This window comes from Phocoena phocoena, chromosome 10 (assembly GCF_963924675.1).
Source record: "Phocoena phocoena chromosome 10, mPhoPho1.1, whole genome shotgun sequence".
Taxonomy (NCBI): Eukaryota; Metazoa; Chordata; class Mammalia; order Artiodactyla; family Phocoenidae; genus Phocoena; species Phocoena phocoena.
The window spans coordinates 46,535,750-46,548,403 of NC_089228.1; the positions used below are offsets into that span (position 1 = coordinate 46,535,750).

General features: G+C 45.8%; 1 protein-coding gene across 1 annotated transcript in view; it reads left to right on the top strand.

Moving 5' to 3' along the window:
- SNRK (SNF related kinase) overlaps window positions 1-11,033 on the top strand; it is a 61,504-nt gene extending 50,471 nt beyond the window's left edge. The window contains exons 5-7 of the mRNA XM_065885509.1: window positions 1,670-1,882; window positions 4,294-4,428; window positions 8,890-11,033. Coding sequence (XP_065741581.1) covers window positions 1,670-1,882; window positions 4,294-4,428; window positions 8,890-10,114 — 1,573 coding nt within the window. The 3' untranslated portion in view covers window positions 10,115-11,033. The remainder of the gene's footprint in view (window positions 1-1,669; window positions 1,883-4,293; window positions 4,429-8,889) is intronic.
- The last annotated feature ends 1,621 nt before the right edge of the window (window positions 11,034-12,654 follow it).

The window sequence follows — 12,654 nt, forward strand, 5'->3', positions numbered from 1 at the left end:
GGGGTCAGAGTTCTGTATAAGTCCTTAAGACTAAGCTTGTTTATTATGATGTTTAAAATTACTTCTGAGTCTTTTGACTGCTTGATCTATCACTTACTGAGATATTCTTCCACTACATGAAAGCATATTATAGGCAAAAAAAAAAAATAGTGATTACCCCCATTAATACAACATTGTAAATGTATTTTTTTTTATTCTTGAAAGTCTCTCAGTGTTTGCTTTGGGTGTTTCGGGGGAATGTTATTAGGTCCAAACAAGTTGAAAACTGTTGTGTCTTGCTGGTGAATTGAACCTTTGTATCACTATTTATCTCTAATGATGCTTTGGGCTTTAAAGTCAGTCTATGTTGTCTAGTTTTAGCTAACCATTCCAGTTGTCTTTTGGTTAGCATTTATGTGCTATATAGGTTTCCATTCTTTTACTTTAAATCTTTTATTGGCTTGTTTTTAGGTACATCATTTTTTAACAGTTGGGAGCTGGATTTTTGATTAATCCCATCTGACCAATGCTCCCATCTGAGCATTGTCTTTTAATTGGAGAGTTTATTCCATTTATTTTTATTGTGTTCACTGGTAGAAGTAGAGGTATTTGATGTCTTTGCATTCTGATTCTGCCATCGTGTCTTTTAGTTCTTGCAGTGGTACCTTGTTTCCTTTGTAGTTTTTGACTGCGAGGTCAGATTTCTTATAAAATTATGTGGCAGTTCTTTTAAGTTACATTCCCTAGAGAAAGTTTGCATTTGCTTTTCTACTAGTTGCCCATGGGCACGTCCAGCCTGGAACCTCTTAAAATTAACTTTTTCACTATGTGTACCATACAGATATACTATCATTAATTTGGACCCCAAACTTGTGAGAGGACCAGCTTGTAGTTAGAAGTTCTTAGAAGAAATACCCATCTCACCTCCACAGCACTGTTGAGGCAGCAGATTTCCCTCTTGACATGTTAGCAGTAGGTTTGTTTCTTCTCGTTCATCTTCACAGTGAAGCTGGGGTCCCAGTTCTTTGCAAGGGTTCTAGTTGCATCCCCCACTTTCAGTAGGCCGTACATGTTATATTCTGGTGATATTCTGTTTCGTGTACTCAGTGTGGAAACAAAAAAGCAGAAACAGGCCAAGGCCAACTTTGTCATTTGCTCCTCAGAGTCTTGCTTTTACTCTGTCTTTACCTGCTGAGTAGTTCGTCTGTCCATGTTTCTGTCTGCCCTCCCTCCCTTCCTTCCTGCCAACACAATGCCTTTAAACAAAATATATGTCTAAAAATATATGTCATTTTGGTTGCTTTCATCAGGATGGTCGTTCATTCTTCTGGAAACAGAAGTCGCCTCATGCACCCTATTCTGTGTGTCGTCGCTGATCATTGTATCTGATTCCGGTATGCCACCATGCCACAGTTAATTCAAGGACAGACGTTGGTACCTAGAGTTACTTCTAGATGATAGGAAACTGCATTTGTGTGTTTGGCTTGTCGGTATATCTGGTGGTTGTGATTTTTTATTTTATGAATCTGATGGCACTTTCTCTATTCCCATCTGCCCCACCATCACCTCTAGTGGACGTAATGAGATTGATGGTATAAGTTTAGGAAACAATTGTGATTAATACGGTAACCCACCATTACTAATCCCTGACAGCAGTTTGCTTTAACAATGGACTTGCCTTCCTTTCCAGCCTGATCACAAGGATGCTACAGAGAGATCCCAAGAGAAGGGCCTCTTTAGAAGAGATTGAAAACCATCCTTGGCTTCAGGGAGTGGACCCTTCCCCAGCCACGAAGTATAACATCCCCCTCGTGTCATATAAAAACCTCTCGGAAGAGGAGCACAACAGCATCATTCAGCGCATGGTGCTCGGGGACATAGCGGATCGGGACGCCATTGTCGAGTATGTCGGCGCCCATCAGTACAGGGGCCGTGGGCGTAGGGTTCTTGGGATGGGCTCTTTTCTTAACGTGCCAGGGCTTGTGGACACTGTGTAATGGACAGGGTTGCCAGTGGGCAGGGGTTATGTCATTTATCTGTAGAGTTTCTGGCCCAGTACCTGGCTCATAGGTTTTGTTGGTCTTTTGTTTTTACTTTTGTACTAGTGAACAGTGAGTCCTGTGGCCTTTCTCCCTTCTTACAGAAGTGGATTGGAATAGACTGTTTTAATTCCCAGTACATGCCTTGTGCATTGCTGTATCCTCTTAATTCTTGGGTCTCCCTCTGGTCCCCATAGGGAAGCAGGGACACTCAAGGGGGCGACACCACAATTCCTCAAAATCAGGGGTTGCTGTATGCGTCCAGTCGCACATTTTTGTAAATAAAGTTGTAGTGGCCCACAGCTGAGCCCATTTGTTTACATGTTGTCCATGGTAGCCCTGTGCGGCAGTAGCGGCGTCACGGCGAGATGGACCGTGTTACCTACAAGACTCGAAGTGTTTACTGTCTGGCTCTTTAGAGCCCTTGCTGCAGTAACCTGGAACCCACGAGATGCACAAGTTGTTAGTTACATTTTTGAAAACCAAAGACAGTTTTTTATAACCTAAGAAGTTGGGAATCAAGGATAATATAAAGATGCAGTTGCTTTAACAATGATACGATTCATTTCTGTAAGAGGTCCTGTCTGTAAAAATATGAAGCGTTTCCGCAAATGAGAAGTCAAAAGTTATTTAACCCATTGAATGAAATAGTTGGATATGATGGAAAGAGGATGTACTCTGGGGGGCAAAAAAGAGGTTCCCATCGGGAGGGCCACTCTGGCCTGGCTGAGTGATCTGACCCAGGTACCTGTCCTCGAGGGAGAGGAGGCTGTAGGCTGGACTTACCTCTACAGCGTGGCAGACTGTCACACGTGGCACCTGAGGGTCTGGTCCCTGAGAAGGGTGGTGTCTGTATAAAGGACATGTATCTTTAGGGTACACTGGAAAGAAGGGTTTACAAAACTAATCATCATTTTGGTTTAAGTACACATTTCTTCAGATTTCTGAGTGCATTCTCAGTTTTCACAGATTGACCTAAAGAAACAGAGAAGTGCGGGACACTTACCCTTTCTGCCAAGGACGACACTCACTTTAGGAATGTGTGGAAAATGATTTTTCACTTTTGAGTGAATAAAAAAGGCTATTTGCATCGCCCTGAATTGGCTTAATATTTTTAAATGAATAAACACATGCAGTGGTGTAGTATAGAACTATTTAAGTCATGTGAATTCAATTATCAATCCAGAAGGAGAGGTGATGCCTCAGGTGATGCCCTGAGCCCGAGTCCTCCCAGCTGGTCTCAGGCAAGTCTTTCTTGCTGCCCACAGTACGAGCAGCTCGTCACTGCAGGGTGATTCCTGAGTTCATGGACACATTTGTTGGTCCCCTTAACACAAGCCCACAGCTCTCCCCAATGCTCAGCTGAGGAAGCCACTCTGAGAAGTCATTGTGGCCCAGAATTTCACCTCGGGCTCTTCGTTTAGGACCTCTCACCTCAGCCCCACTTGCCCCCATTAGCTGAGGCCCCACCGTCCGTTTTGTGAGGAGAGACTCCTGTGTCGTTTCCTCCCGAAGTGTTCATTGCATATGTTCGCTAACTACAGAAAGGTCCTGAAAAGCATAATTACATATTTCTGGGCCTTGTGGACCCTCTGTGGCATTCCTCCTGTGTCCCACTACCAGCCAGCTGCAGGAGAGCAGGCAGGCTGTGTGCTCCAGCATGGTGCCGGCCAGACCGCGGACTCTCAGAGAGCATTACTTTTGAGGTGGATGAATGAACGCGTAGATTTTATTCAAAGAAGAGGCTAATGACATGCTTTCAATGTATTAATAATTCATTCATGTCGGAAAATGCCAATAAGTACAAAGAGTATAAAAATAAAAAGCTTTTTCTAATTTTTCTGATTGATACTAGTGTTTCAGTGTACATTCATGTAACTCATTTCATAGTTCTGCTGGAAGCAAGTAAACCAGTGTAATGGAAATAAACACTGACACACATTAAATTTTTGGATAATGTGTACATTCTTGGAAACTTCATGATTTTGTGCATCTAAAACCAACATCCAGCTCAGCTGCCATCAGCATTTTGGGTTTTTCTTACTAATTGAACGTTTTTATGAAGTTGTGACTTAGAATTTTAAGAATGATCTACTAGGTTTTTCTTCTCATTTGTGTGTGTGTGTTGGTTTTTTTTTTTCCCCCGTAATTTTAAAGATTCCAGGTCATTGGATTTTATTTGCTTGTACTTAAAAAAAAAAAAAAAATCCAGTTCTGCTTGTGAAAAAACAAACCTGCGAATGTGGCTTATATTCACTCTCTCTTATTTCCTCAGAGCCCTGGAAACCAACAGGTATAACCACATCACAGCCACTTACTTCTTGCTTGCTGAAAGGATCCTGAGGGAAAAGCAAGAGAAAGAAATACAGACCAGGTCTGCAAGCCCTAGCAATATCAAGGCCCAGTTTAGGTGAGAAAAAAATCTTCACTGATTTTAGTAAGTTAACGTTTTGAAATAGTGAACTTTTTTTTTTTTGATGTTTCCTAAGTCTGTGGGGTGGGAGTATAAAGAGTGGTGACAGCCTCGCTGGAGGGGCCACCTGTGGGCCCTCCACGTGAGCGGGGGTCCTGGTTCCTTGGTCACCAGGGATGCCTTCGTCTCTCGGGCTTAGTGGAGAGGGGCTGCAGTTGCTGGCTTGGCCACAACGACACCTGCAGAGAAGCAGCAGCGTCAGGCTAGCGTGCCAGCTAGTGTCACTAAGCTCTTCCAGATCGGACATGTGTAAATGCGTTATCTTCTTTAATTTTTCATTCCAGGAACAAGGCCAGGTTTTCCCTCAGTATTTGACATGATTTTAAAAGACATACAGAGCATGTCTGTGGCATGATGCTGTCTCAGGGTTTCAGGGATTCGGCGTCACGTCAGCTAGTTGACTGGTCAGCCGCTTGATCTTGGGAGGCCACTTAACCTCTCTCTGACTCAGCTTCCTGTGAAGTGGGAGTAGGAATCCTGTTTACCTCTTGGGGTTGTGGTGATGGATAAACGAATTAATACATGTGAAGTGCTTTGGACTGGGCTTCACGTGTTTGCTGTCATTGTTGAGAACGTTTCCCCACCACATCACCTTTGGTAAAGCAGTGACTGTGCGCTCGTCTCCCCTGTGTTTTCTTACCCCTTCCCTTCCTTTCCCAGCTCTCCCCCTTCCCCCCCGACCCCCTCCTCTTCTCCCCCTACCTTCCTTCTCCTCTTTTTCTTCTGCCATATTAGCTTTCCATTTAATATCAAAGCTTGGGAAGGGTTACTTTTTTTTGTCACCATTATGAAAATTTATTTAGACTTTATCTTTATTCAGATGAAGTAATCCATGGAATTATAGTGATTCAAAAACAGAAGGAGGGACTTCCCTGGTGGTCCAGTGGTAAAGAATCCGCCTTCCAATGCAGGGGATGAGGGTCAATCCCTGGTCGGGGATCTAAGGTCCCACGTGCCGTGGGGCAACTAAACCTGTGCGCCACAACTACTGAGCTCGCGTTCCTCAACTAGAGAGCCTGCATGCTGCACACTACAGAGCCCGCACGCTCTGGAACCTGCATGCCATAACTACAGAGCCTGTGTGCTGCAACTAGAGAGAAGCCTGTGCACCGCAACGAAAGATCCCACATGCTTCAATGAAGATCCCGTGTGCTGCAACTAAGTCCCGACGCAGCCTAAATAAATAAATATAAAATAAGTAGTTAAAAAATTTTTTTAAAAAACTAGAAGGGTGATCTTGGTTCTAAATAATTCTCTACTTGTACATAGCTATATAAACATATATGTGTGAATATGTAACAGTAATTACTACTTAAAAGAGGAAGAATACCATTGGATTTTAAATTACTTGCAGTCACCTTGCCATGTGTCGGTTGTTGCTTGGGATGGAGCAACAGAGAAGAGACAAGAAAACGTTCCCGGGTGACCGAAGACTAAATATTTAGAAGTCTAGTTTAATGGGAAGATGAATTTGGTAACTGCATCTATATCCTGGACATATTCTTGCATAATGAAAACTAGACACTCTGTCTGGTGTCAGCTTGGAAGAAGACTGGGCCCCAGGGAGCATGGGGACCCTTGCACATGGGACAAACCAGGAGAGTGACAGTGAGTGGTTAGGGTCAACCTAGTCGTGACCCGAGCCCTCTAGTGCGAAAGAGTGGCTCCAGAGCCATCACCACATGCTGCGCCACCAGGCCTGGAGCCACTCCAGTGTTTTGGAGAAGGGAATATTTGGAATTGAACAGTTTTATTTTTAGGGGAACAGATCGGAGCTCAATCTGAAGTTGAGCAGATATGTAAATGAACTAAATTGGTTTTACTGTATCATAGAAATTACAAAGCCAACAGTAGTTATAAAGAAATATCAGAGCCTTCCATGCACTTTCCTTTTACCCACCTGGCGATTACAGAGTGGAGATGCTGTTGGGGCCTGTCCTCCTCCTGGGGCCCAGGGCCCACTGGCAGGTGGTGGATGTCTGCTTACTTGCCTTCTCTTTGTTGTCAAAACCCTGCACCCTAACTTGGTTCCATTGCTGGGTGTGCCTTGGGGTCAGAGTGACTTGGGGTGCAGAAACGTGGTTGGCGTCTAACCAGCAGTCATTTGTGGGGCATGGGTAGGTCAAGTCAGGGAGAGCGAGCCCCAGAGAGCGGATACGCTCTTTGGGTCCTGCCAGCGTGGGATGGAAACACGTGTATTCTGTTAGAAGAGCTTTGTGAAGGCTTCTGGGAGCTGAACTCCACACGGGTGGGACCAGTGCCCGCATCCTTCCAGAGAGAAACTAGGAAGTAAGGAAAACCACAGAGGCCTGACTGCAAAGGTGCCATCCATTCGATAGGCAGTCATTCAGAGGGCTTCCTGGGTTGCAGAGTGAAGCCGCTGCTCTGGGGGTTTAGTAACCACTGAACTCAGCCTAGATGTCACTGTCTTCAAGCCCGTGTGGCTTTGGGCAGGTTGCTTACACTCTCTGTGTTTTGATTTCTTCACTGTCAAGGGAGGATGGGATTGTGGTGGCATTAAGTGAATTAATTGCTGTCAGGCTCTCTCCACAGTGCCGGCTCTAGTAAGTTCTCGGTGTGAACTGTGCTGTCAGTGTGACTCGTTTATAGTTCTTGTTAGCGGTCTTTCTCATCTTTCGTTAAGGCGAGCCGTGAGCTTCTTACAGTGTTGTGCTCATTAAGTCTAGCGCAGCGCTGGGGCCAGAAATGTTCTGAACAAACGTGAGCTACTCAACCATCGGATTTACTCCTATAAATGAGCCGTTGCTTCAGAAGTGGAGCTAGCGTGTCTGGTAGAGCTGCAGCGCTTCGTAACCAGCTGGTGTCTGGGGGTGGGTTCTGAGGGTGGTTTCGGCTTTCTCTTGGGGTTGGTGGGGAGAGAAGCGCCTCCGGCACATCTGTGCCCTGCCCCCCTCGGGTGGACTGGCTGCCGCTCTGGTGGGTCAGACGCACTGTCTGCACCTGCCTCCCACCACAGGGACCCCAGCGTATGCCAGGGTGACCTTTTGGGTGGCTGCTCTCTGAGGAACAGCCTGAAAGGAGCATTGTGTGCCGTTTCCTAGGGCCCCGAGGCTCATCTGGAGTTGGTACAGTTGTGTTGTGAGGACAGAGGACTTGTCCAGAGACGCTGCTTGACCTCAGAATCATTGAACACCCAGCTTCTGTAAACTACCAAGCAGTGACCAGCAAACGGACCCACTCCATCCTCGAGAGAGAGGAGGAGGCTCCGAGTTGGGGGAAAGAGGTCTGCTGTAAACTCCTATGGGTTTTTTAAGGCTATAGATTTAAATTGGGTTTTATGTCTAGGATAACGTAAGTGGTGTGACGTGGAAGTGTCAGCGTACCAGTGGCTGTTTCAGTGTCACTGGCGTCTACTGTTCCCCTGAGCAGAGAGGGCAGTTGAGAATTCAAGATGTTTATTCAAAACAGGCTGGAGACCTCACTTTCAGAAGTCTTCCTTGGGCTATCAAGCAGTGTTCTTACCACTTGGGTGACTGGATTAAGGGATAAAAGCAAAGTTTAAATAACAGTGGATTTTGCTATGCAGGACTCTGTTGTTGTCATTTAAAAATGTATGTATTGGGCTTCCCTGGTGATGCAGTGGTTGAGAGTCCGCCTGCCGATGCAGGGGACACAGGTTCGTGCCCCGGTCCGGGAAGATCCCACATGCTGCGGAGCGGCTGGGCCCGTGAGCCATGGCCGCTGAGCCTACGCGTCCGGAGCCTGTGCTCCGCAACGGGAGAGGCCACAACAGTGAGAGGCCTGCGTACCACAAAAAAAAAAAAAATGATTTAGTTTAGAGGGTGCATATTTTAACTGGTGAAGAAGAGATTTATGTATGCCAGTATTCACTGACTTTCCTCTCCAGTATATTTAAATGCAGTAAACTATTTCCATTTGTTTTTGTAAACACCAACTATTAACACCATCCAGTAAAATCTGGAGGACTGGAAATTTCAGGTGAATTTATTAGCAGTGATATACCTTCAAAGGTTGTGATCTTAAGACGAGAAGGAGCAAAACCTGTGTTCAGGTTTTGCTTTGGTGATAACTCCCTTGTACTTTCTAAAAAGGTTTTTCTTGCGCTATAAAACGTTTCTATAGAAAAGATGTTTGCCCCCTTTTCTGACAACCGTGATGAAGTTTTCATTTGGCCAATAAGCCATAAACTGAACCACATTTCAAAGTAACATTTGCCCTTCTAGTGTCCTTGTGATGTTTACAGGATGTTGAATGGGTTTGCAAGGCTGCTGTTTCTTTTTTCTCTTTCGTTTTTTTTTTTTTTTTTTTTTGTAAAGTGTGTATTTTGTCCCAGTAAGTTTTATTTAAGGTACTTGGGTAAAGTCTGTGTACCATTACATAGCTTTTCTTTTTTTTTTTTTTCAATCTGTTACATAGGCAGTCATGGCCAACCAAAATTGACGTGCCCCAGGACCTTGAGGATGACCTCACGGCCACTCCTTTGTCCCACGCGACTGTCCCTCAGTCTCCTGCTCGGGCTGCCGACAGTGTCCTCAACGGCCACAGGAGCAAAGGCCTGTGTGACTCGGCTAAGAAAGACGACCTCCCCGAGTTGGCCGGGCCTGCGCTGTCCACGGGGCCACCCGCCAGCCTGAAACCCGCAGCCAGTGGGCGGAAGTGTCTGTTTCGGGTGGAGGAAGACGAAGAGGAAGACGAGGAGGACAAGAAGCCCATGTCCCTCTCAACACAGGTGGTTCTGCGCCGCAAGCCATCCGTGACCAACCGCCTGACGTCCAGGAAGAGCGCCCCGGTGCTCAACCAGATATTCGAGGAGGGGGAGTCGGACGACGAGTTCGACATGGATGAGAACCTGCCTCCCAAGCTGAGCCGCTTGAAGATGAACATTGCTTCCCCGGGGACGGTCCACAAACGCTACCACCGCAGGAAAAGTCAGGGCCGTGGCTCCAGCTGCAGCAGCTCGGAGACCAGCGACGACGACTCGGAGAGCCGCCGGCGGCTGGATAAAGACAGCGGTTTCACCTACTCCTGGCACCGCCGGGACAGCAGCGAGGGGCCCCCAGGCAGCGAGGGCGACGGCGGCGGTCAGAGCAAGCCGAGCCGCGGTGGCGGGGGCGCGGACAAGGCCAGCCCCAGCGAGCACAGCGCTGGCGGGGGCGGCCCCGCGGGGGGGTCGGGCGGCGCCCCGGGCGGCACGTCAGGGAGTGCCCGCCGCTGTGCCGGCCCCGGCTCCTCCACGTCCACGCAGCTGGCGGCGCGCGGCGCCGGGGAGCTGGTGGAGAGCCTCAAACTCATGGGCCTCTGCCTCGGCTCCCAGCTGCATGGGAGCGCCAAGTACATTATCGACCCGCAGAGCAGCCTGTCGTTCTCCAGCGTGAAGGTCCAGGAGAAGTCCGCCTGGAAGATGTGCATCGGCTCCGCAGGCGGTGCGGCGCCCGCCCCAGCCGTGGGCGGCATGAAGTTCTTCTCCGACCACGTGGCGACCACCACCGTGGAGTTGGACCGGATAAAGAGCAAGAATCTGAAAAACAACGTGCTCCAGCTACCTCTGTGCGAAAAGACCATCTCTGTGAACATCCAGCGGAACCCCAAGGAGGGGCTGCTGTGCGCCTCCAGCCAGGCCAGCTGCTGCCACGTCATCTGACCTCGGTGCGCTTCCTGCTCAGAGCGGCGAAGACCGGCTCACTTCACTGGTCCCTTTTCGGTTTTCCTCTTTTAAAGCGGGCAATTATTTATTACTTTTTCCTTTGTTCGCCTGACGACTTGACAAATGCATGGTCTTTGTGCATGCTGCTAGACACTCCTTTTTTTTTTTTCCAGCCGAAAAGTCTTGTGTAATTTTTACATTTATAATTTTAATGTGGATGATCAGGATTAAATTAAAATGTATATTTGGAACCTAATATAAATGGAGCACTTAGAAATTTGATGTTCTGCACTTGACCTAGAGAGAGAAAAAATGATTTTCCTTGTGAAAAACCCAAATTCCTGCTCCGACCTTCTGTGACCTGGAACCTCCGTGATCTGAGGCACACTCTGGTGTCTGAGGCAGAACCAAAGCAATAACGTCGTGATGCCATCAGGCCTGGCGCCCGCGAGCGCGCCGTGCGCCCCCAGATGCCAGGGCCTGTGCAGAGCGCAGTGAGCGCCTGCACGGACAACCTTAAAACCATGTTTCAACATACCCACACCTGTTTGTCTTAAGCTATAGGTGAAAACAGTTTGGGCTCTTAAAATTTAACTGAAAAAGATTTTCTTGTTTTGTAATAGGTGAGATCAAGTACTTAGATTTATAAGGCAGCTTCCCCCGTAGAGGTAAATCACAAGCAGACAATCTCATTTTGTAATGTGGTAAAGTGAACTGATGATGTCTTAACTCTGCTGACAGAGTGTGTGTCTGTCTAACAGAACAAAACGATGCTCGGTGTTCATTCCTTCCTGGAGGGCACACCCCAGGGTTCCTTTATAACCACATAGATAGAAGAAACTATAGGGCCTAATATAGAAGCAAAGGTGTACCCAGATGTTGGCAAAGTCAAAACCCCATAGATTAAAAAAAAAAAGATTATTGGCATTTGATTTTTAGGAGTTTGATAATTAGGTTGTCTCTCGTTAACTTCCATTCTTTTACGTCTTTTAGCTCAGCTACCTATGAAAATTGGCTGATTAAAAAATATACATAAAAGGGTAAGAACTCACACATAAAGCAAGCAAAAATGCACAAAGCCTGCTTTGTTTTTTTTGTTTTTTTGCTGGAAGTGTTTTTCACTTTGCCTTCCTGCAAAAACAATAATCAAAGAACTTTTGCTTTAAACTATTCCTGTACAAAGACTACTTTTGACCAGATAATCATCTTTCGTGGCTTTTATCTTGTAGGACACAGTATCATTTTGGAAGGGACCAGATGCTACTTTTTCATGCTGTGCCCAGGGGGTCTTAAAAGCAACACTTAGGGACATTGGTGATAGGATGTGGCTGGGCCCCAGGGCCTTCCCACTCTCATCAGCCTCCTGTCGTGTCTCTGCAGTGACAGTTGCCTGGTCCATGGAGTGGGCAGAGCACCAAAGGACGGCATTCCGTTGGTCACGGTTTCTCCAAGTACACACTGACTCTGCTACTTTAGGATTCATATGTTTTACTCAAAACTCTGAATTCCACAGTATACTTACTAAACTAAGTAAAGATGATAGTCAAAATACTTATTTTACTTTCTAGACCTAGGCTAGATAACGTTTTAAGCTACAGCTCTAGTTCATTGTGATATTTATAATTGAGAGCTATGAGGATAGGTGTGTGGGTGAAGCCATAGAACATATTTGCTTGAAATTCTTGAGCAGGGATCTTATAAAGGGCCAGAAATAAGATGTGTGGTTCACATAGATAGTGAGCGTAACATCTGTATTAAACGTAGGAGAGAAGTTTATAAAGGGCATTGGCAATAAACTCTTTGTTGCAGCTGTTTTCCAAGTAATGTAAATACTTTTTCCTGTGATTATGTATAGCCTTGGAATGGCACCTTTTAACTAACCCATATGTGTTTGGTTTTCAATGGTTTTTTATATTCAAATGTATATATGGTGCTCACTTTTAGGATCAGCAGTGTTGACCATTTATGCTGCATAGCTGTATCATAGCCTTACTAGTTGTGTGTGGTTGGTTGACCCTCTGGGTGTACAAATGTTAGTCCGAGTGGCGTCCTACTCATTTGTTCATAAGTGAATGGTTGTGCATGTGTTGTGTGTCATAGTATGTCGTCACATAAAAGGGAGGGAGCAAATAACCATTACATTAAGATAATATTGGACCAAATGACTTACTTGCTCTAAACAGTTTCTTGTACCCCTTAACCTGTCTTCAGAAGTTGCATAGTTACAGTAGTGTGTAAATTAAATATTGTGGAAAAACAATTAGTCTTGTATTTTTCTGTATGTGTGTATATATATATACATATATATACATATATATATATATATAAAATGATGTACTTCTGGCAGTTCTATCTGTATTTAAAGTTGTGACAATCTTGACACTGATTTTAAGGATAGCCGTGAGACTGACTCAGAGATGTCCCTTCCAAGTAAGAATTGATGTGTGTTAAGAGGGTACAGAATTTTCAGCTGATTTGGTCGGTTGCTTCCACTGCCGGTTGATACTCCTCATTGTGTAAACATTGACAGGTATGTG